The sequence below is a fragment of the Pleurodeles waltl genome, chromosome 2_2 (assembly GCF_031143425.1).
Source record: "Pleurodeles waltl isolate 20211129_DDA chromosome 2_2, aPleWal1.hap1.20221129, whole genome shotgun sequence".
Lineage (NCBI taxonomy): Eukaryota > Metazoa > Chordata > Amphibia > Caudata > Salamandridae > Pleurodeles > Pleurodeles waltl.
The window spans coordinates 119,204,104-119,229,485 of NC_090439.1; the positions used below are offsets into that span (position 1 = coordinate 119,204,104).

A 25,382-nucleotide genomic window follows, 5' to 3' on the forward strand; every position below is an offset into this window, starting at 1 on the left:
AGATCCTGGTAGGGGAGTACAGGAGTTTAAAGTCCCGCAATAGTTATCAAAGGTGGTACACACAACAGTCGTTTTCATGCTGTCTTTTTTTTAGAATGGTCGTTGTTTGTTTCCATCCCTCTTCACCTGGGTTGGCAAGCATGGTCTACTGTGTGAGCTGTGTGTGTTCATGGACAGTCACTTGATCACACATTCACTCCTACACTCACCTATAAGGCAACTCACTCACCATCAAACATCTACACACCCACCAGTACTCATTGACCATCACACATCAACAAAACCAGTATTATACACCGACATACCGACCTTCATACACCCATATGCTCATCATTTTATGGGGCTCTTCCTCCAGAATATGCCTCACATCCACCATGATATATCATCAAATAAAACAAAAAAACATGAAATTCCTTGATAAAAATGTAGTTAAAAGGGAGCTAAAATTAGCTAATAATACCGACTGCGGTTAAACCACAAAACCAAAAAAAGACATGGAATTCAAAAGTCAAGGTGGTACCTTCTAATTTCCCACACTTGTTGCGTTAACTCAACCTTAACTTCCACCCCTCCATCACTTGTGAAAGGTGAGTGACAGACTAGGTATGTCTATTAATATTATAAGTTTGTATGATTGTGAGGACAACGAGCTGGAGTGGCACTTAACAGATGCCTGGTGAGAATTTATTTTTTGATAAATTGTCTTGATTATAACTGTTGCACACAAAAATAGCAAGGCATAAACTATACAAGCAGATTGCTATCATATACTATTTATTATAATTGTCAACGAGGGGGTCTGTCTATATGCTGTCTATTACTAATATACTACTCGTCACAGATATTAGCTGGAACATGTCTCAAGCACTTCGACTATCCATGAGGTTGACTGCTCTCTGGAACCCCCAGCGAGCTATCTTACTTACCAAAATTCTGAGGTAAACTTTCACTCATCTAGCCGTAACATATAAATTACCAATTTCCTGAAAAAAATACATTCTTTAGAAGACAACCTAAGGTATCAATGTTCAGTGCACCATATTTATTACCAAAATTATCAACAAATATACAAAACATTTCCATGTCTATCCTTATGCCCACATATTATTATTTTGTAATGCTTCATATTTTCAAGTAGGTCTCCTGCCATATGTAAACATCCAGTGAATTTGCACTGTATAGATAGGAAAGCCCATTAGTCCATGAATTAACAAAACGTTTAATTTGGCATCCCTTTGTAGTATTTACTCTTCAAATATGGCACAAAAATGGATCTTCAACAGTGCTATAGAGGCAGATTTTTCCAGTTTCTTTTTAGGTAGTTAGGAGATAAGCAGGAATAAAGTAAAGAAAGCAGTATGTATTTACACATTTGATCTGGATTAGTATTAAAAGAAGTAAGTCAACCATTCAGTTGGAATCAATGTCCAAGTCTCCACACCGGCCAGGCAGCTTTCATTTACCATTCTGAAACTGTTAAATCCTTCATTAGGACCAAAGCAATTGCCCAATTTTACATAGGAATAGTCTGGGAGGCTTCGGTTCAGTTTTTCTTTGTGCATTAACAAACTTTTTTTTAGCACAGGGTATTCTTAGAAGTATTGTCCACTAATACACTGTGATATCCCCATCATCCTAAAAAAAAATTTGGGCAGGTTATAACCCACGCATTCCTTTTTAATCCACCTATATCAGGAACACAATGTAACTGGTGCTTTATAAAAATATATAGGTCATCTCACTCTGGGACCTTTAAATGTGAGTCCTTAAAAAGAAAAGAAATCCTCGTTTCTTAGAATGCAACTTAAGTAACTGAGTAAAGCTGGTCCAGATAAAATGTCATTAAGTCTCCTCCTCCATTTTCTTTCCCGGTGTTGAGAGTAGAGTTCCCCTCTCGCAGCCACAGATATCACAAGAGAATGTATCTAGATTCTGCCCTGTGACATTGCAGTGTCTTTACACTCGTCATCCTACAGAGAAGTTCATTTCCCTTGTGGGCCACCGTACATTTCTGCCAGTCTTTTAAAACGGGGCCCCCAGTCAGTGAGGTAATCGTAGCTCTGATCTGAGTCCGTGCTGGCTGACTGTAAGGAGCTCAGTGACTCGGCCACCGACCCATCACCCTCAAACATGTAGGTCTGTAATGAATCAAAAGGAGGGCTGCAGAGATCAACATCGGCTTCGTAGAGCTTGGCTAACACATAGCTATGAACGCTGCTTTCAATCCTGCAGTTTTGTGGCACATATCTGGATAGAGACTGAATTTCCGGCTGCATATCTTTTCTCACTTTACCCATGTGGGCTTCCCTGGGGTTCCACATGGCTGCAATATCAAAGGCCTCAGTGTCTTCTTCACCGCCACCTTCATCATCGTACCTGACAATATTCTCATGGACGTTATCCTCTTCGTCAAGAACATAGGGCTTCTTCCGATGTCTCCTCATGGACAAGATAAAAAGCACCAGCACTAAAAAAAAAAACACATTATTTCAAAATTAGCAACAGGAAAAAGAAAATATTGATTGACTATTACAATGAAGGATAAGATAGTGCTCTTTATCCTGAACTTGGCATTTGCAATGGAACCAGTTGCACAGCTCTCCAATGACTGACATCTATGACTCGTGGGAATCTAATTGTGGTCTCTAACCTTGCATCACATTCCCTGCTGTTAGACCATTTCCCCTCCTAAATAGACTCCAAATCCTACGCTGCATCTAAAAGCAGAGTAGAAAACGAGCACTGTCTTGTGATAGGAATTGGAAAACAAGGACACAATCTGTTAATAATGGCTCCGCTATTGTTCCAATGTGGTGCCTCAGAGGTAAAACCCCCGTACCACAACACTGCTGTTAGATAAAGGTTTCAATCAAGTAGTGGGAATGTACCGCAAATATAAAATTCTTAGACTTGATCTTTGTAGCATGTATATAACAGTAGGCACTGGCCTTTCAAACATCGAAGGGATTTCTTCTTGGGGCTGATTCTAATGAACGTCTATTATCATATGTGAGCATCTGTCATACCTATTCAGGTTTTTGGAAATTTCTTTGTGTAATGGTCAGACGATCATAGTAGAGATCTGCTACCAAAATCAGCATGCAAGTACTAAAAAGCAATGACAGAGGATTTGGGTAAAATTACCATTGTTTCATATATTAAAACAATTCATGAAAATAATTGGTTCTCTTAGAAAAACGTTCACATGAGCACTTATGTGTCCAGAAATATCCTCCCCAGTAAGGTATGGATCCTTCACTAACTGCCCCACTGGTTTGCTTCTCCGCAATGGCAAGAAGCACAAATGTCACGGTCCAGCTCTTCCTACCACCTCAGAATGTGTGGGGGCCTTTCACCTTCCAATTAGCATATAAGACTAATGACCTGTTGTTTATATAGCTGTAAATACTGCACTTCTATTGTTTCTAAGAGCAGTAAATATCAAATGCCAAATTTGCACCAACATATGGTATTCAATTTCCCCACCTTATAAGGCTTGGGGGTTGAGTCCCCTTCACTGGGATTCAAACTCAAGACCTATAAAACAACATATGTGTCAGGAGTGGGCATTGAACTCAGCCATCTTCTGAGCTTCAAGGCGGCAAGTATGAGAAGAGGGGAATCTGGCTGTTTCCTCGGCTTCAAGACGTGATATCCCGAGTCTTCACTCTCTTCCCACTAATTTTTAAATCGGCAAATATATGTATCATTGTCTTTAGAAATGTGTGCTTATGCATTGTTAGTCCTCCTTAGAAAGGCCATGCCCCCACAGTGGGTCTCACGACTTACAAAATAAATGGGAAAAATGTAATGTATGGTCAATCCCAAGAAGGTTAATCATTGGACCACTATCCTGTGAGAATGTCTCCCTTACTATGATGAATATTACAGCTCTGAAAGACGTCTGAGAGAGATATGCAAGAGTTACAGTCGAAAGCAATGATCAGTGGAAGGATTACCTAGCAGGGCAAATATGCAGCCCAGGATAGCGATGAGTGCACCTCTGCTCAGGGTGACGGGTAGAGTGTAGGCCTCGGCATGGCAGGACATTATATCACCAGCATTATCACAGCTGCAGACCTGGATAGTCAGGGTGGCCGTACTACTCTGCCTGGGACGACCATTATCAGTGATCAGAACTGGGAGGTAGAAGGCACTCTGTTCGTGCTGTCTGAAGCCAGATCTTCGTGTCAAAATCCAGGCTGTGTTATCTGTGCGGAAACAAAAAAAGGGACACATAAACATCCTCTATGTATCTGTGTATGTGTGGTCAAACATTATTTGAAAACTCAGTCCCTGTGTCCTGAAAATAAAAAATAAAAGAACATATAAGTGGGTATGGTACATGTACCCTTATCGCCTCCCCCTTGTGTGGGGAAGGGGAGGGGTCTACAGACACCCAAAAAAATGCAAACAAAGTAATTTGCGTCACCTTGGATTTGCTGTATTCTTGCAGTAGTATGCACCCCACCTAATGAAAATTTGAAGGAGTACAGCCAAATTACCATAAGATCACCAGAGGACTAAGTAACAGACAAAAAAGGTGGTCCTCTGGAATTATGTGGCAATGAAGGACTCAATTATTGGGCAGCGTTGACTAAATTATATGCCAAGGTAGAACAATTTACGAACCATTATGCAGCACCTTCTTTGGCAATGTTTTGTTGCCTATTATCGCAAATTGATCCCAAAAAAATCCAACACCTTAGCAAATACAAAGGTTTCATAAGAAAGAAAAATATGCTATTTACCAACAAACATTGATTTAGGCTTGTATGAAGGAACACAACACCATTTTATTTCCACTGTCTGGTATGCCTGACTTTGGAGGGACGTACTCAGAATAAACCATAAGATTAGCAGACGTTAAACTGAGATTCCTGAGGTATCTGATTGTAGCAGATGCTATAATTACCACATCCGTGGCCCTCCCACTTCTAATGAGCGTCTATGGCCTAAAGTTAAGGGGGCCTAGTGCCTCCTTGCGCCACATTAGCATAAGTTTTTATGGGTTATATCTCGGAACCACGGGTGCCTCAACCACCCGTGGCTCAACAACGAGGTTGGAACAATTACCTCATTTTAACCACTAATGCCTTTACCACGAATGTGTTAACAACGATTTTACTGTTGTAAATACACTCCTGGTAAAGGCATTAGCAATCAGCATGCACGACCCAGCATGCTTCCCCCCTAACCCCCAAACTCAAAAATTACTGTGACCCCCCCCATCCCCACAACAACCCCAACCCCGCCCCCCAAATTATGAGAACCCCAACCCCCTCCTCTAAAACCTAAACCACCCCAGCCCCCCACCCCACCCTTTAAACCTAAACCCTTATTTGGAAAATATTTCCAACTATTTAATATCTGTTTAATACCTAAATGAAGCAATAAACATGAGACAGCTGACCAGCTAACCTTTGCAAAGTGTTTGTAACTGGCAAGGGCCCTATATGTATGTTTCCTAATATTCTACCCATTTGAGGTAGAAACAATTGTTTTGTTGAAATCTGCATATCATGCAGCTGATGTTGAATTATGTGGCCAATGCAGCAAATCCATAATTACAAAGAAATCACCACTGTAGCAGAATTCAGTGACTCCACTGGCCTTGCCAACAAACTGCAGCCCATATTTATGGACTTTGTGGTGGAGGGTAGCGCAGCAAGATACCTTGCTGCACTGCCTTGCATCACAGGGAAAGAGTAGGAATGTGCCATACATATCCAATTCAGTGCTTCCTGTCCTTTACCCCTGCGCTGGTGCCCTTTTGACTGCCTAGCGCCAATGCAGGCAGCCTTACACCATGGTGCAAGGGCGCCTGCATTGCTTGCAGGATTGTTTTTGTGCAAGAAGTGACAACTTCCTGCACAAGTGCATGCCATATCAGGGACTTTGGATGATCAGGACAATAGTATTGTGATGGGACAGGACAGGAGGCGACAGGAGATTGGGGTTGTGGGACCAGCAGGGTGCATGTGGGTACAGAAGTGGAGCTTCCCTACTCTTGGTGGTAGTGGTGCATGGCACTGGCTGGAGCTCACGTACATGGTCTGGACAGGGCTGCATCATAAGAGAGGACATTGGGAGCTTTGAGGAAGGGAGCTCAAATGTCAAAGTACTGGGTGATAGTGATTATGTTGGGCGGGTCTTAGCAAAATCAAAGACAGAGATGGAGACAAGCTCAGCAAACGAGAAGTGGCGGGGGTTGAAGAAGTGGGGTCTGATCAGCATGGTGACTTTAGTGATGACAGCTGAGAAGTGCCAAGGGAGAAAAGGCCCCAGCTGGGAGGACTGGCTGAGGATAAAAGGGCTGAGAGAGAGAAGTGCCCCAGAAGAACGTAAAGCAGAAGACACTGCAAGGACGAGAATGTACATGAGTATGGAGAGAACTGGGCAACAACAACTGGCTGAGGAGAGAAGGGCTGAGGGGGGAAGCAGCGCAGAAGAACGCAAGTAGGATACACTGCAGGGAGGAGCATGGGCATGTGTATGGAGAGAACTGGACAACAAATTGGGGGAAGGTGCCAAAGGGGCAGAGAGGGACTGTGGTGGGAGATTGCTATGAATGTGGAGCATACAGAGGAGAGAGAGAATGTGAGAACATGCAGAGAGCAGAATGAAAATCATGGGACAGATTCTTAGCCCAAGAATGCACCACATCTTAGTCAGCTCATACTGAAGGTATAGTCAGCTCAGGGGACCAGGAGTAAAGCCACAGAGGCAGCTCAAGGAACAACATCGGCAACATAGGGAAAGGATGAAAGAGGGACGCGACAGGGTTCTGGAACACCAGACCGTGACTGCAAGAAAAAGTAGAATGTGGACAGGACCTAGTCTAGGTAGCTCAGGCCAGCCAGAAAACCTTTATTACATGGGAATAGCCTACCCTCTTGGTGTGCACCTGTTATTGGGCATTAAAAAAAATATGGGCAAACAAATATGTGGCTATATTCAAGCTATTGTACAGGGAAACATAATGGGAAAAAGGTTCCAAAGAGTGTGAGTTGGCCATGCAACCTATTGTGCCGATTAACAACAATATTTGGGTGACACCCTTTACCATCTATGCCTATATCATCTGTGAGAAAGTACCTGAGTGAAATGTGGCACTGTGGAAATAGATGCAGTTCATTATGGCAGCCAGTATCATCTTTGGGGGTCTGGCATATCGACCACCTAATCCTGGTGGGAAATAGACAACGAAGTGTGGTTACAATATATGATCCCCCAATAGGTCGTTCCAAACGGAACAGAACAAGACAGTTGCCACTGACCTATATGCCTTTTCATGGGTGTCCCACCCTGATGTGGGGTCTGGGAGCTAGGGGATTTGGAGGAGCAGCCAGAGAAGGCATGGGTGATATTACTGGAACTTCAACAGGGGAGCTTATCATAGGTATCACTGTAGATTTAGGGATGACTTCTAAGTATAGGGACAGACACCCAGTCTTTCATTGCACAGGGAGCGCCACACAGGCTGATGAGGGTCGAGGTAGGGGTGAGAACAGAGGGGTGTTGGGGAAAGGGAACCACGCTGGGTTAGCCGGACATAAAACTCCCCCGGTTGTTGAGGTACCTGGATGGTGCCTCAGCGAGGTTTTTGTGGGATGGCTTTATGCAAAGTTTTCAGATTCCATGGCAAGTAGACAGCGATTTTTAGATCCTGCAAGGAAGACCTCAGGGTGCTGGCAGACAAACAGAACAAAAAAGCAGAAAGTTGCAGAATGGCAGGTCTGTTTACAACCCCTCATTTGAAACCCTCATTGTATCTCTGCTGGTGGTACCTCCTGAGAAAATGGGTGAAGTTTAGTTGATTCAACACCTGCTTTGGTCCAAAGAAGCCTCAGTAAATGCGTTTATCAACCAATGAGAATATACAGTTACTTACACAAAAGTTGATATTTCCATAGTCTTGGTGAAGGAATGCTGTAAGGGAGCAGAGATGGCCAAAGTGGACATTAAATCAGTGATCCGGCGATTACTGATAAACCTGTGTGACTTTTACCTCCTGAGAATTTGGTTTCCAGGATTCTATTACACAGAGAAGCCTATGCCAATGGGGTGCTTATCAGTCTGTGTGGCCTTCAATAAGATCAGCACATTCATGGGGTGTGTTGTGAGATAGGTGTCAAGGTCTGGGCAGATGGTGTGCTACCTCAATGCTATTTTGATGGTTGGAAGGGCAGGGGTACCAGGAGAATGCCAAAGACTGATGGTGATGCTACACACGGTGACAGGGTCATTTAGCAATCTATTAGCAAATGAAATTACAGAAAGTCAGTATTCTCTAGGTATAGAACTTGACTCTGATGAGACAGTGTCACAACTACCAGGAGGAAAACTGATTGTTTTGAGACACTTACTAGAGGAAGTGATAGAGATAAAGAATTGTGATTTGTGGAAACTGCAAGAAGCACTAGAATAATTCAACTTTGCTGGTGGAGAGGTGGCCCAAGGAGAGCATTTTGTATGCAAATGGCACTTGCCATTAGAGAGGCATCAAAGTCATACCACTGGATACATGACAGACAGAATCACAAAGGACTTGATGATGTGTATGCAATTTTTGGAACACTATGATAGAGTGACATTGTGGCTACAAAATGAACACTTGACGTGGTCAGTTGAAATCTTTTCAGGAGCATCAGTTGCTAAAGAATTTGAAGTAAACTGGAGAGATGACTTGTGCACTGAAAGGTGGCCACGGGCGTGAAAGAAAAAGACCATTACATTGCCTTTCTCAAGAGCTTTTCTGTGGTGCTTGCTGCATGTTTGTGGGATCAGCAGTTATGAAACAAGAAGGTGACAATTGTGAATAATACCCAAGTGGCCGTGCTTGTAGTTAACAGGATGACAACAAAGAATGAGTATGTGTTAAGGCTGCTGAGGGCGCTAATGTTTTCTGAAGTAACATCTTGTTCGGAGCCTGCCTACTTTAGGTTTGAAAAGTGATGTGACTGGTGCGTGTTGCCATTCACAGTGGACAAGTTTTCATGGTTTAGCACCGGCATCAGATGTGAGAGACCCGAGAGCTATGGAGGTCTTTAGGGAGATCGGAATGTGGGAGTAATGCAACTGGTGGAACACTCACTGGCAGTATCGATGAGGAAGACATACAGGATGGGCTGTACTGAATTTTTGCAGTTTGGAGTGGTAAGATTGCAGAAAGAATTGTGTTGTCAGGAGAACAGGAGAAATATGATCAATTTCATAATGGGGTAGATTGAGAAGTGAGGGCATAGCTTGGTCAGTAAGACTGTGGGAGCTTTAGATTTCTCAACAATCACACAGGCATATCTTGTTAACATACATTATTTTATAAGCAGGTCATGGGGGGGCTTAAGGGGCAGTGGAAATGAACAGTAGTACAGATTGTTAGTGGGACATCAAATATTTTGTAAAGTAACCAACATTTTTCAAGAGGTTCATAACAGAGAGGAATGTGTGTGTGTTTTAATCTGTGTGTGCATGTATAAATCATAGGTAAAATCTGACAGACACCTTACCATACCCAACTAAAAGCACCTGTTACCAACTATTTCTTATATAATATATTAATTAGAGGGGATGTTACCCTCCTCCCCAAACATTCCCCCTGAAGCTACCCCCCTGTTGTGAAGGACCTGGTGCTGCTGCTCATTGGGGGAAAGATGGCAGGGGCTTTCATGGGAAGAAGTTTTGGGGTATGATCCTTGCAGGGGTGAGGGCACTGAAAGAGTTGAACAGGGTTGATGAATGCAAAGCCATGTTCCCAAACGATGGGGTGACCCTTTCAGTACTTGGAAACAATTTTTATCTTGAGGCGCTAATGGAAGCAGAACACTGTCTGGATGAGACTGGAGCAAATAGGGAGGGACAAACATAACACCTCACAGAAGGTTTTTCTGGTGGTGGGTTGAGGAAGTAAAGACTGAGAGATGATTAAACAGGAGAAAAGAGAGCCAGAGGAAGCATGAGATGAGAGAGGAAGAAACAGTTATTATTGAGGTGGTGCCAGGTTCAAGGCAGGTGAATCAAATAGGGAAATAGATTGGTAGGAAGGAAAACGCATGAGATTCTTAATGCATTTTGTTAGATCCGCCTTCATTGTTTACAGGAAGGGGGGAGTGAAATGTTGTGGAGGGAGTGTATAGGGGTGAAGAATGGGTTAAGAACACATATTTAGAAAGTTGAGTATGGCATTTTAGTATGTGCGGCTCAGCCAAAGAAGGTAGACTTGCTCAACTTGCTTCCCATAAAAGTGGCCTTTTGCACATATGACATAAGTAAGTATGTTTTTTCAGTTAATTAACAACATCATGTTATACAACATAGTACAATAGATTAAAACACACATGAAAATAGAGATCATAAAAATAATGGACTACATTGTCCAGGGCCCTGATAAACTAAGGGCCTTATTTATAAGAAATTATGCAGCGCTGCGTTGTGACAGCAATGCGCCAAATTTCTTGTACCTGCGGTAGTTGAGCACCCAATGCCATGGATGTGTGGTATTTACTTTACATGGCTGAAGGTCCGAAGGATGCGTCAGAACTTCCGATGCATCAGTGGGTAGTCTGCGGCAATGCAAGAGCCCCAGAAGTGACGCATTTCTGGAGTTGGCCTTATGACGAAACAACTCCAGCAATGCATCAAAAAACAGAGGCAAGTCCCATTACAAAACCTTTGCATCATTTCCTATGCCTGGGTTTAGCATGCTTTTGAGTTTTGAAGCATCCCAAGCTTAGAGTGACACAGTGAAAAACTTGTAAATTTAACTTTGTCATTTCTAAATGGGTTTTTCCATGCGAACCACTATAATGGATACATTATACATTGTATGGCGCAGGCCTATGAAAACTGACAGATTAGGCCCAATGCGTCAATATGGGGCATTGTGGAGCTAAGAATGTGCCGCCGATGCGTAAAAATAAAATAGACGCAACAGTGGAGCAAGCTCCTTGTAAATGAGGCCCTAAAACATAATCATAAAAACCAGGAAGGAGTTAAGACCAGGGTGATGGGCTAGTTATCTAAATGTATTTGTGCTGTTGAACCATCCACCCCAGAACTCCTGGTTTTCCCTTGCAAAAGTTCAAAAGATGTGGTCAAAACTGCTCATAAATAGTGCACAAAGCAAACAATCATAAGGGACTGACACTGCCGGCCAGAAGTCTGCATGATATTTATATCGCCTAAAAGTCTTGCTTTTTTAAAGATCCATGCACCATGGTATCCCTTCCATACTCCTGTCTAAGTGAAAAAACCTTTGTGCAAAGATACGCTACTCAGCTTTGGGAGAAAGTCATGCTGTGGAGTAGATGTAATTCATATTCCCTTTTTTTCTTATGTGGGGAAAGAGTATCACATCATATTTACTTACGTGGTAAATTGTTTCTCATCATGCCTTACATTGCCTTTTCCATGGTTCCAAATATAAAGTGCAGATGTAATGGTGCAAAATTCGCTATAAAGTGCAAGAATAGAATTGGATAACATCATACTGGGGCATTTATTCAAATTGTCTCATATCTTTACCTCTGTTATAGGACATTTGGCTGTCAGCAACCTGTCCGCTTTTTGTAATTAAATTGATAAAAGTTGCAATCGCTTCAGCTTTCACCCCTTAAACAAAAGAGTAATGCATGATGGCATGTTCTGATTTAAAAAAAATCCGCAGCAAAGTCTTGCGTTCAGTTAAAAGTTTAGGACAAGTTGATACAATATGAGTTAATTTTTCCTTATATTGGTGACAAAGTCTGCACTTGGAAGAAAGAGGTTTCAAGACTATTTTGGCAGAAGTATAATGACACAAGCCAAAGCACGGGTGGAGCAACTTGATTCATAACAGATTCTAAATAAAACTGTTAAGTATGATTGTGAGCACGGTTGTTTATAAAAACCAATGATAATTCATGCACTGCTTCTTTTGATAAAACGTGTTTGTCCCTGTTCCATGAGATTCTCTTTATTTCGTTGTTTAGAGCAGTTTTGAAGTGGTCATGCGATAGTGTCAATTCCCATAATTCATTTGCTTCTAAATCATCCAAGGCCAACTCCAAAGTCTGCACCCAGCTGTTGGTTTTTGTCAGAGTGGCAATTTGAATTTCTTTCCCCAACAGACAATGCAATGTCACCTGGTCGAACAGTCTTAACAGCGACATTTACTTAAGAGCCGTGTTGATCTCGTTCTTGATTAAACACGCCACATTTTAAAAGTATCTGGTATAAAGTTGCATTTTGTGGGAGTCAAAAGAGGAAGCAAAATACCTTGCCTTGTGCAGAATGGAAAAATGACCCAAACTACCCCAGAAAACCCTCTGTGCCAAAACTGATTGTTGGAATAAACTTTGCTTTTATCACTGTGAGTAGAGGCACCAGAGTTGGGCTTTGCAATTTGAGGTTTAGGATTGAAAAGGTACAATTAAGGCAGCGGTCTTTGGCTTTAATTAATTGAGATGTAAGAGTTAAGGCAACCAATCCTGCAGCCAGATACCAAGGTATTTATAACAAGAGCTTCAGGTGCTTGGAAGACCACCCAGGAACCAACTTCCTTTCTTTTCAATCTTCCTTCCAAACACCACAATCTGAGTTTTTGTAAGGTTCACAGCCATATCATTTTCAACACAGTAGTATGGAGAATATTTAATTACCTCTGTAGCCCAATTCCAATCAAGTCCATCAGAACTAAATTAATAAATGAGATAATGAAGCAGCGTAGTGATTGCAGTGGTCGTGAGTGCAAACATGCCAGAAATCCACAGAGTGCTGCATGCCATTCTGTGTAGAACCAGGAGCAGAATGTCTGTTTTTCATTGTGCACAATATTATCAATACTGATGTAGTTCATTTTACTGACTCATTTGTTTGATTCCCTCACACTGTCTTCGGGTTTATTTGCATTGCAAGCCCGTTCGGCTGGTTTGCCCTCAGTCATGCATGCAGTTGAATTTTCCCTCCTTGTCAGGTAAGCATTTGCACAGCAGAGATACTGTAAATGCCCAGGAGAAATCCACCTTCCAAAAGGCATGCTTCCTCTTTATGACATACAGCACCGACAGCAAACTGTCAGTTCTCAGATCCTGCTAGCATCTCAGTCGCTTAAGCGAGAAGCGAGACAGAAATAGGCAAGCGAACAGAGCATGTTGTCCATGTTTGTTCTTGTTCAGCAGCTTTTCCACTTCATGTTGCATAGCAATGCCCCCAGGCATAACTGCAGAGATCGTGTTACTTCCATTGCTTCCTAGCTCTGCATCCCTCCTTGCACATTCTTAGCACGCACTTGTATCAGTGCGCATTGTTAGACAGCAAATCATAGTCTACCGCCCACCAGTGTTTAATTTGAAATAATAATAATTCTGTTAGTACTAATAATAATAAGAATATGAATACTAATGATAGTAATGACAGTAATGAAACTACTACTACTAATACTACTACTACTACTACTACTATTACTACTACTACTACTAATAATAATAATAATAATAATAATAATAATAAATGATGATGGTAGTAATAAAAAAAATGCAGGAGACTAAAGTTTTTCTTAGTAGCCCACATGTGATGCTGCAAAATACCAGGGCTGGCAAACATCAAGGTTGGCTAGCTTTCATTCCTCTAACTCATGGCTCCTTCTCCCCATAATCTTCACTTGCTTTCTCTCTTTTCACTCTTGCAGGTTTCTTTTTCATCCACGATTTCTCCTTTTATCACTGGTTTCCTATGTTCCTTTTACAGTTCTTTCTCTTTTTTTCTGCCTTTCTCTCTCTCTCTTGTTCTGGCTCAAAGTAGGACGGTGAAAAGTTAGTCCCAGTCCGCAAAAAACAGAGATGGCTTTGTTATCAGTATCACCAACATTTCTTCACTTCCTTAATAAAAGTCTGTTTAAGTAGAATTTAAAATAGAATTAAGAAGTTACTTGACAGAGATATTTTTAACTCTCTCTCTCTTCATATATTTTTCATCACACACTCTGGGCCATATTTACAAGAAGGTGGCTCATTGGTCCTGATGTGCCACTTTTCTTGCTTTGCCCCTGACCCAACTAACTACACCATATTTACAATTCAGCGCACCATAGCAGTCGTTAAGACAATACCCCCAACATTTTTTATGCTATTGTGGCGCTTTGCTGCACTAGCACCAAAAATGTTGACTCTAGTGCAGCAAAGTGCAGGAAAGCCCATAGAATAAAATGGGTGTGTCATTTTAACGCCTGCTCTTAACAGGCATTAAAAATGACAGAAAAAAATGGCGCAGTGAAATGTTGCGAATTTCACTGCACCATTTTTTGGGCCTCTCTGTGTCCAAATGCTCCCTTGGATATATTATGCCTGACACAGGCATATTGTGTCACATGGGATTGAAAAGTAGCGCAATGCAAGCATTGCGCCACTTTGGAAATTTGACGCAGTGGAAAAACCACCTTAGCACCGCCTTAGCATAAAGAAAATGACACTATGGCATGAGGTAGTGTTAGGGGCTTGTAAATATGCGACCCCTGGCCTGCCCTTTGCGACCCCTGGCACTGTCTGTGCGACCCCTGGTGTAGGAAGTTGGCTCTGTATGTGCTATTTCAAAGTAAGGAATAGCATGCACAGAGTCCAAGGGTTCCCCTTAGAGGTAAAATAGTGGTAAAATAGATAATACTAATGCTCTATTTTGTGGTAGTGTGGTCGAGCAGTAGGCTTATCCAAGGAGTAGTGTTAAGCATTTGTTGTACATACACATAGACAATAAATGAGGTACACACACTCAGAGACAAATCCAGCCAATAGGTTTTATATAGAAAAATATCTTTTCTTAGTTTATTTTAAGAACCACAGGTTCAAATTCTACATGTAATAGCTCATTCGAAAGGTATTGCAGGTAAGTACTTTAGGAACTTCAAATCATCAAAATTGCATGTATACTTTTCAAGTTATTGACAAATAGCTGTTTTAAAAGTGGACACCGTGCAATTTTCACAGTTCCTGGGGGAGGTAAGTTTTTGTTAGTTTTACCAGGTAAGTAGGACACTTACAGGGTTCAGTTCTTGGTCCAAGGTAGCCCACCGTTGGGGGTTCAGAGCAACCCCAAAGTCACCACACCAGCAGCTCAGGGCCGGTCAGGTGCAGAGTTCCAAGTGGTGCCCAAAACACATAGGCTAGAATGGAGAGAAGGGGGTGCCCCGGTTCCGGTCTGCTTGCAGGTAAGTACCCGCGTCTTCGGAGGGCAGACCAGGGGGGTTTTGTAGGGCACCGGGGGGGACACAGGTCCACACAGAAATTTCACCCTCAGCGGCGCGGGGGCGGCCGGGTGCAGTGTAGAAACAAGCGTCGGGTTCGCAATGTTAGTCTATGAGAGATCTCGGGATCGCTTCAGCGCTGCAGGCAGGCAAGGGGGGGATTCCTCGGGGAAACCTCCACTTGGGCAAGGGAGAGGGACTCCTGGGGGTCACTTCTCCAGTGAAAGTCCGGTCCTTCAGGTCCTGGGGGCTGCGGGTGCAGGGTCTCTCCCAGGCGTCGGGACTTTAGGTTCAAAGAGTCGCGGTCAGGGGAAGCCTCGGGATTCCCTCTGCAGGCGGCGCTGTGGGGGCTCAGGGGGGACAGGTTTTGGTACTCACAGTATCAGAGTAGTCCTGGGGTCCCTCCTGAGGTGTTGGATCGCCACCAGCCGAGTCGGGGTCGCCGGGTGCAGTGTTGCAAGTCTCACGCTTCTTGCGGGGAGCTTGCAGGGTTCTTTAAAGCTGCTGGAAACAAAGTTGCAGCTTTTCTTGGAGCAGGTCCGCTGTCCTCGGGAGTTTCTTGTCTTTTCGAAGCAGGGGCAGTCCTCAGAGGATGTCGAGGTCGCTGGTCCCTTTGGAAGGCGTCGCTGGAGCAGGATCTTTGGAAGGCAGGAGACAGGCCGGTGAGTTTCTGGAGCCAAGGCAGTTGTCGTCTTCTGGTCTTCCTCTGCAGGGGTTTTCAGCTAGGCAGTCCTTCTTCTTGTAGTTGCAGGAATCTAATTTTCTAGGGTTCAGGGTAGCCCTTAAATACTAAATTTAAGGGCGTGTTTAGGTCTGGGGGGTTAGTAGCCAATGGCCACTAGCCCTGAGGGTGGGTACACCCTCTTTGTGCCTCCTCCCAAGGGGAGGGGGTCACATCCCTAATCCTATTGGGGGAATCCTCCATCTGCAAGATGGAGGATTTCTAAAAGTTAGAGTCACCTCAGCTCAGGACACCTTAGGGGCTGTCCTGACTGGCCAGTGACTCCTCCTTGTTATTCTCATTATTTTCTCCGGCCTTGCCGCCAAAAGTGGGGCCTGGCCGGAGGGGGCGGGCAACTCCACGAGCTGGAGTGTCCTGCTGGGTTGGCACAAAGGAGGTGAGCCTTTGAGGCTCACCGCCAGGTGTGACAATTCCTGCCTGGGAGAGGTGTTAGCATCTCCACCCAGTGCAGGCTTTGTTACTGGCCTCAGAGTGACAAAGGCACTCTCCCCATGGGGCCAGCAACATGTCTCGGTTTGTGGCAGGCTGCTAAAACTAGTCAGCCTACACAGATAGTCGGTTAAGTTTCAGGGGGCACCTCTAAGGTGCCCTCTGTGGTGTATTTTACAATAAAATGTACACTGGCATCAGTGTGCATTTATTGTGCTGAGAAGTTTGATACCAAACTTCCCAGTTTTCAGTGTAGCCATTATGGTGCTGTGGAGTTCGTGTTTGACAGACTCCCAGACCATATACTCTTATGGCTACCCTGCACTTACAATGTCTAAGGTTTTGTTTAGACACTGTAGGGGTACCATGCTCATGCACTGGTACCCTCACCTATGGTATAGTGCACCCTGCCTTAGGGCTGTAAGGCCTGCTAGAGGGGTGTCTTACCTATACTGCATAGGCAGTGAGAGGCTGGCATGGCACCCTGAGGGGAGTGCCATGTCGACTTACTCGTTTTGTCCTCACTAGCACACACAAGCTGGCAAGCAGTGTGTCTGTGCTGAGTGAGGGGTCTCCAGGGTGGCATAAGACATGCTGCAGCCCTTAGAGACCTTCCTTGGCATCAGGGCCCTTGGTACTAGAAGTACCAGTTACAAGGGACTTATCTGGATGCCAGGGTCTGCCAATTGTGGATACAAAAGTACAGGTTAGGGAAAGAACACTGGTGCTGGGGCCTGGTTAGCAGGCCTCAGCACACTTTCAATTGTAAACATAGCATCAGCAAAGGCAAAAAGTCAGGGGGCAACCATGCCAAGGAGGCATTTCCTTACACAACCCCCCCCCAAACGAAAGAGGATGAGACTAACCTTTCCCAAGAGAGTCTTCATTTTCTAAGTGGAAGAACCTGGAAAGGCCATCTGCATTGGCATGGGCAGTCCCAGGTCTGTGTTCCACTATAAAGTCCATTCCCTGTAGGGAGATGGACCACCTCAACAGTTTAGGATTTTCACCTTTCATTTGCATCAGCCATTTGAGAGGTCTGTGGTCAGTTTGAACTAGGAAGTGAGTCCCAAAGAGGTATGGTCTCAGCTTCTTCAGGGACCAAACCACAGCAAAGGCCTCCCTCTCAATGGCACTCCAACGCTGCTCCCTGGGGAGTAACCTCCTGCTAATGAAAGCAACAGGCTGGTCAAGGCCATCATCAGTTGTTTGGGACAAAACTGCCCCTATCCCATGTTCAGAGGCATCAGTCTGCACAATGAACTGCTTAGAATAATCTGGAGCTTTGAGAACTGGTGCTGAGCACATTGCTTGTTTCAGGGTGTCAAAGGCCTGTTGGCAGTCCACAGTCCAGTTCACTTTCTTGGGCATTTTCTTGGAGGTGAGCTCAGTGAGGGCTGTCACAATGGATCCATATCCCTTCACAAACCTCCTGTAGTACCCAGTCAAGCCAAGGAATGCCCTGACTTGAGTCTGGGTTTTTGGAGCTACCCAGTCCAGAATGGTCTGGATCTTGGGTTGGAGTGGCTGAACTTGGCCTCCACCTACAAGGTGGCCCAAGTAAACCACAGTTCCCTGCCCTATCTGGCATTTGGATGCCTTGATAGAGAGGCCTGCAGATTGCAGAGCCTTCAAAACCTTCCTCAGGTGGACCAGGTGATCCTGCCAGGTGGAGCTAAAGACAGCAATATCATCAAGATAAGCTGTGCTAAAGGACTCCAAGCCAGCAAGGACTTGATTCACCAACCTTTGGAAGGTGGCAGGGGCATTCTTTAAACCAAAGGGCATAACAGTAAACTGATAATGCCCATCAGGTGTGGAGAATGCTGTCTTTTCTTTTGCTCCAGGTGCCATTTTTATTTGCCAGTACCCTGCTGTCAAGTCAAAGGTACTTAGAAATTTGGCAGCACCTAATTTATCAATGAGCTCATCAGCTCTTGGAATTGGATGGGCATCTGTCTTGGTGACAGAATTGAGCCCTCTGTAGTCCACACAAAACCTCATCTCTTTCTTTCCATCTTTGGTGTGAGGTTTGGGGACTAAGACCACTGGGCTGGCCCAGGGGCTGTCAGAGCGCTCACTTACTCCCAATTCCAGCATCTTGTGGACTTCCACCTTGATGCTTTCCTTAACATGGTCAGACTGTCTGAAGATTTTGTTTTTGACAGGCATGCTGTCTCCTGTGTCCACATCATGGGTACACAGGGGTGTCTGACCAGGGGTTAGGGAGAAAAGCTCAGGAAACTGTTGTAGGACTCTCCTACAATCAGCTTGCTGTTGGCCAGAGAGGGTGTCTGAGTAGATCACTCCATCTACTGTACCATCTTTTGGGTCTGATGACAGAAGATCAGGGAGAGGTTCACTCTCTGCCTCCTGATCCTCATCTGTTACCATCAACAGATTGACATCAGCCCTGTCGTGGAAGAGCTTAAGGCGGTTTACATGGATCACCCTCTTGGGGCTCCTGCTTGTGCCCAGGTCCACCAAGTAGGTGACCTGACTCTTCCTTTCTAGTACTGGGTAAGGGCCACTCCATTTGTCCTGGAGTGCCCTGGGAGCCACAGGCTCCAGAACCCAGACTTTCTGCCCTGGTTGGAACTCAACCAGTGCAGCCTTTTGGTCATACCAAAACTTCTGGAGCTGTTGGCTGGCCTCAAGGTTTTTGGTTGCCTTTTCCATGTACTCTGCCATTCTAGAGCGAAGGCCAAGTACATAGTCCACTATGTCCTGTTTAGGCTCGTGGAGAGGTCTCTCCCAGCCTTCTTTAACAAGGGCAAGTGGTCCCCTTACAGGATGACCAAACAGAAGTTCAAAGGGTGAGAATCCTACTCCCTTCTGTGGCACCTCTCTGTAAGCGAAAAGCAGACATGGCAAGAGGACATCCCATCTCCTTTTGAGCTTTTCTGGGAGCCCCATGATCATGCCTTTTAATGTCTTGTTGAATCTCTCAACCAAGCCATTAGTTTGTGGATGGTATGGTGTAGTGAATTTATAAGTCACTCCACACTCATTCCACATGTGCTTTAGGTATGCTGACATGAAGTTGGTACCTCTGTCAGACACCACCTCCTTAGGGAAACCCACTCTGGTAAAGATACCAATGAGGGCCTTGGCTACTGCAGGGGCAGTAGTCGACCTAAGGGGAATAGCTTCAGGATACCTGGTAGCATGATCCACTACTACCAGGATATACATATTTCCTGAGGCTGTGGGAGGTTCCAGTGGACCAACTATGTCCACACCCACTCTTTCAAAGGGCACCCCCACCACTGGAAGTGGAATGAGGGGGGCCTTTGGATGCCCACCTGTCTTACCACTGGCTTGACAGGTGGGGCAGGAGAGGCAAAACTCCTTAACCATGTTGGACATATTGGGCCAGTAGAAGTGGTTGACTAACCTCTCCCACGTCTTGGTTTGTCCCAAATGTCCAGCAAGGGGAATGTCATGGGCCAATGTTAGGATGAACTCTCTGAACAGTTGAGGCACTACCACTCTCCTAGTGGCACCAGGTTTGGGGTCTCTGGCCTCAGTGTACAGGAGCCCATCTTCCCAATAGACCCTATGTGTTCCATTTTTCTTGCCTTTGGACTCTTCAGCAGCTTGCTGCCTAAGGCCTTCAAGAGAGGGACAGGTTTCTTGTCCCTTACACAGCTCTTCCCTTGAGGGTCCCCCTGGGCCTAAGAGCTCAACCTGATAAGGTTCAAGCTCCAAAGGCTCAGTTCCCTCAGAGGGCAGAACTTCTTCCTGAGAAGAGAGGTTCCCTTTCTTTTGCTGTGTTGCAGTTGGTTTCCCAACTGACTTTCCTGTTCTCTTGGTAGGCTGGGCCATTTTTCCAGACTCCAGCTCTACTTTTTCACCCTGTGCCTTGCATTGTGCTCTTGTTTTCACACACACCAGTTCAGGGATACCCAGCATTGCTGCATGGGTTTTTAGCTCTACCTCAGCCCATGCTGAGGACTCCAGGTCATTTCCAAGCAGACAGTCCACTGGGATATTTGAGGAGACCACCACCTGTTTCAGGCCATTGACCCCTCCCCATTCTAAAGTAACCATTGCCATGGGATGTACTTTTCTCTGATTGTCAGCGTTGGTGACTGTGTAAGTTTTTCCAGTCAGGTATTGGCCAGGGGAAACCAGTTTCTCTGTCACCATGGTGACACTGGCACCTGTATCCCTCAGGCCCTCTATTCTAGTCCCATTAATTAAGAGTTGTTGTCTGTATTTTTGCATGTTAGGCGGCCAGACAGCTAGTGTGGCTAAATCCACCCCACCCTCAGAAACTAGAGTAGCTTCAGTGTGAACCCTGATTTGCTCTGGGCACACTGTTGATCCCACTTGGAGACTAGCCATACCAGTGTTACCTGGATGGGAGTTTGGAGTGGAACCTTTCTTGGGACAGGCCTTGTCTCCAGTTTGGTGTCCATGCTGTTTACAGCTATGACACCAGGCCTTTTTGGGATCAAAGTTTTTACCCTTGTACCCATTGTTTTGTGAAGAGGCTCTGGGCCCACCCTCCTGTGCAGGTTTTTGGGGGCCTGTAGAAGACTCTTTACTATTTGTAGTTTTGGTTGTCTCATCACCCTTCTGCTGGGGAGTCTTTGTGACCCCTTTCTTTTGGTCACCCCCTGTTGAAGTCTTGGACACCCTTGTCTTGACCCAATGGTCCGCCTTCTTTCCCAATTCTTGGGGAGAAATTGGTCCTAGGTCTACCAGATGCTGATGCAGTTTATCATTGAAACAATTACTTAACAGGTGTTCTTTCACAAATAAATTGTACAGCCCATCATAATTACTTACACCACTGCCTTGAATCCAACCATCTAGTGTTTTCACTGAGTAGTCAACAAAGTCAACCCAGGTCTGGCTCGAGGATTTTTGAGCCCCCCTGAACCTAATCCTGTACTCCTCAGTGGAGAATCCAAAGCCCTCAATCAGGGTACCCTTCATGAGGTCATAAGATTCTGCATCTTGTCCAGAGAGTGTGAGGAGTCTATCCCTACACTTTCCTGTGAACATTTCCCAAAGGAGAGCACCCCAGTGAGATCTGTTCACTTTTCTGGTTACACAAGCCCTCTCAAAAGCTGTGAACCATTTGGTGATGTCATCACCATCTTCATATTTAGTTACAATCCCTTTGGGGATTTTCAACATGTCAGGAGAATCTCTGACCCTATTTATGTTGCTGCCACCATTGATGGGTCCTAGGCCCATCTCTTGTCTTTCCCTCTCTATGGCTAGGATCTGTCTTTCCAAAGCCAATCTTTTGGCCATCCTGGCTAACTGGATGTCCTCTTCACTGGGGCTATCCTCAGTGATTTCAGAGGTGTTGGTCTCTCCTGTGAGGGAACCAGCATCTCTGACTATTATTTTAGGAGTCAGGGTTTGAGGGACCCTGTTCTCCCTAGATAGGACTGGTAGGGGGGAATTGTCCTCCAAGTCACTATCCTCTTCCTCTGAGTTGCCACCCTCAGAGGGGTTGGCCTTTTCAAACTCTACCAAAAGCTCCTGGAGCTGTATTTTGGTAGGTTTGGGGCCCATTGTTATTTTCTTTAGTTTACAGAGTGACCTTAGCTCTCTCATCTGTAGATGGAGGTAAGGTGTGGTGTCGAGTTCCACCACATTCACATCTGTGCTAGACATTATGCTTCTAAAAGTTGGAATACTTTTTAAGAAACTAAAACTGATTCTAGAATCTAATTCAAACTTTTAACAAACTTTTAAACTCTAAAAGAAATGCTAAACAGGATCTAACACAAGGCCCTAGCAGGTCTTTTAAGAATTTAGAAAACTTTTCAAATTGCAAAAATCAATTTCTAATGACAATTTTGGAATTTGTCGTGTGATCAGGTATTGGCTGAGTAGTCCAGCAAATGCAAAGTCTTGTACCCCACCGCTGATCCACCAATGTAGGAAGTTGGCTCTGTATGTGCTATTTCAAAGTAAGGAATAGCATGCACAGAGTCCAAGGGTTCCCCTTAGAGGTAAAATAGTGGTAAAATAGATAATACTAATGCTCTATTTTGTGGTAGTGTGGTCGAGCAGTAGGCTTATCCAAGGAGTAGTGTTAAGCATTTGTTGTACATACACATAGACAATAAATGAGGTACACACACTCAGAGACAAATCCAGCCAATAGGTTTTATATAGAAAAATATCTTTTCTTAGTTTATTTTAAGAACCACAGGTTCAAATTCTACATGTAATAGCTCATTCGAAAGGTATTGCAGGTAAGTACTTTAGGAACTTCAAATCATCAAAATTGCATGTATACTTTTCAAGTTATTGACAAATAGCTGTTTTAAAAGTGGACACTTCGTGCAATTTTCACAGTTCCTGGGGGAGGTAAGTTTTTGTTAGTTTTACCAGGTAAGTAGGACACTTACAGGGTTCAGTTCTTGGTCCAAGGTAGCCCACCGTTGGGGGTTCAGAGCAACCCCAAAGTCACCACACCAGCAGCTCAGGGCCGGTCAGGTGCAGAGTTCCAAGTGGTGCCCAAAACACATAGGCTAGAATGGAGAGAAGGGGGTGCCCCGGTTCCGGTCTGCTTGCAGGTAAGTACCCGCGTCTTCGGAGGGCAGACCAGGGGGGTTTTGTAGGGCACCGGGGGGGACACAGGTCCACACAGAAATTTCACCCTCAGCGGCGCGGGGGCGGCCGGGTGCAGTGTAGAAACAAGCGTCGGGTTCGCAATGTTAGTCTATGAGAGATCTCGGGATCGCTTCAGCGCTGCAGGCAGGCAAGGGGGGGATTCCTCGGGGAAACCTCCACTTGGGCAAGGGAGAGGGACTCCTGGGGGTCACTTCTCCAGTGAAAGTCCGGTCCTTCAGGTCCTGGGGGCTGCGGGTGCAGGGTCTCTCCCAGGCGTCGGGACTTTAGGTTCAAAGAGTCGCGGTCAGGGGAAGCCTCGGGATTCCCTCTGCAGGCGGCGCTGTGGGGGCTCAGGGGGGACAGGTTTTGGTACTCACAGTATCAGAGTAGTCCTGGGGTCCCTCCTGAGGTGTTGGATCGCCACCAGCCGAGTCGGGGTCGCCGGGTGCAGTGTTGCAAGTCTCACGCTTCTTGCGGGGAGCTTGCAGGGTTCTTTAAAGCTGCTGGAAACAAAGTTGCAGCTTTTCTTGGAGCAGGTCCGCTGTCCTCGGGAGTTTCTTGTCTTTTCGAAGCAGGGGCAGTCCTCAGAGGATGTCGAGGTCGCTGGTCCCTTTGGAAGGCGTCGCTGGAGCAGGATCTTTGGAAGGCAGGAGACAGGCCGGTGAGTTTCTGGAGCCAAGGCAGTTGTCGTCTTCTGGTCTTCCTCTGCAGGGGTTTTCAGCTAGGCAGTCCTTCTTCTTGTAGTTGCAGGAATCTAATTTTCTAGGGTTCAGGGTAGCCCTTAAATACTAAATTTAAGGGCGTGTTTAGGTCTGGGGGGTTAGTAGCCAATGGCCACTAGCCCTGAGGGTGGGTACACCCTCTTTGTGCCTCCTCCCAAGGGGAGGGGGTCACATCCCTAATCCTATTGGGGGAATCCTCCATCTGCAAGATGGAGGATTTCTAAAAGTTAGAGTCACCTCAGCTCAGGACACCTTAGGGGCTGTCCTGACTGGCCAGTGACTCCTCCTTGTTATTCTCATTATTTTCTCCGGCCTTGCCGCCAAAAGTGGGGCCTGGCCGGAGGGGGCGGGCAACTCCACGAGCTGGAGTGTCCTGCTGGGTTGGCACAAAGGAGGTGAGCCTTTGAGGCTCACCGCCAGGTGTGACAATTCCTGCCTGGGAGAGGTGTTAGCATCTCCACCCAGTGCAGGCTTTGTTACTGGCCTCAGAGTGACAAAGGCACTCTCCCCATGGGGCCAGCAACATGTCTCGGTTTGTGGCAGGCTGCTAAAACTAGTCAGCCTACACAGATAGTCGGTTAAGTTTCAGGGGGCACCTCTAAGGTGCCCTCTGTGGTGTATTTTACAATAAAATGTACACTGGCATCAGTGTGCATTTATTGTGCTGAGAAGTTTGATACCAAACTTCCCAGTTTTCAGTGTAGCCATTATGGTGCTGTGGAGTTCGTGTTTGACAGACTCCCAGACCATATACTCTTATGGCTACCCTGCACTTACAATGTCTAAGGTTTTGTTTAGACACTGTAGGGGTACCATGCTCATGCACTGGTACCCTCACCTATGGTATAGTGCACCCTGCCTTAGGGCTGTAAGGCCTGCTAGAGGGGTGTCTTACCTATACTGCATAGGCAGTGAGAGGCTGGCATGGCACCCTGAGGGGAGTGCCATGTCGACTTACTCGTTTTGTCCTCACTAGCACACACAAGCTGGCAAGCAGTGTGTCTGTGCTGAGTGAGGGGTCTCCAGGGTGGCATAAGACATGCTGCAGCCCTTAGAGACCTTCCTTGGCATCAGGGCCCTTGGTACTAGAAGTACCAGTTACAAGGGACTTATCTGGATGCCAGGGTCTGCCAATTGTGGATACAAAAGTACAGGTTAGGGAAAGAACACTGGTGCTGGGGCCTGGTTAGCAGGCCTCAGCACACTTTCAATTGTAAACATAGCATCAGCAAAGGCAAAAAGTCAGGGGGCAACCATGCCAAGGAGGCATTTCCTTACACCTGGCTTTAGAGGTAGCACATTCAGTGCCAGGAACACAATGGCAGCTCATCCTTATGCCCGTCAGTTGCGCCCACTCTGTTTGTTTTCTGTTAATTTTTGTTATCCTAATAGTGACTAATAGTATAATATTAACTATTAGGGTAATAAAAAAGGGGTATGTTAGAATTGGCATCCTTGGCGTGGTCTCCCCTAACTTTTTGCCTCTGTTACCCAGGTTGTTGATGTGTTCTGGACTCTGGTTTTGCTGTTTTTGTTACTCTGGGCACTTTACCACTGCTAACCAGTGCTAAAGTGCAAGTGCTCCTATACAGAGTGTGGATGTTATTGGTTCCCTGATTGGCATATTTGATTTACTGGTAAGGCCCTAGTACAGTGCACTAGAGGTGCCCAGAGCATGTAAATC

At 45.3% G+C, this 25,382-nt stretch overlaps 1 protein-coding gene across 8 annotated transcripts in view; it reads right to left on the reverse strand.

Moving 5' to 3' along the window:
* Positions 1-652: 652 nt before the first annotated feature.
* CDH20 (cadherin 20) overlaps positions 653-25,382 on the reverse strand; it is a 1,654,453-nt gene continuing 1,629,723 nt past the window's right edge. For 4 of the 8 annotated variants that reach the window (XM_069219505.1, XM_069219513.1, XM_069219511.1 and 1 more), the window contains 2 exons: positions 3,960-4,211; positions 1,016-2,467 (listed from right to left, as the gene is read on the reverse strand). In XM_069219505.1, the coding sequence (XP_069075606.1) occupies positions 1,983-2,467; positions 3,960-4,211 (737 nt within the window). In that variant the 3' untranslated portion in view covers positions 1,016-1,982. Of the gene's footprint in view, positions 2,468-3,959; positions 4,212-25,382 lie in introns of all 8 variants that reach the window. The other 4 variants (XM_069219506.1, XM_069219508.1, XM_069219509.1 and 1 more) reach the window with 3 other exon arrangements.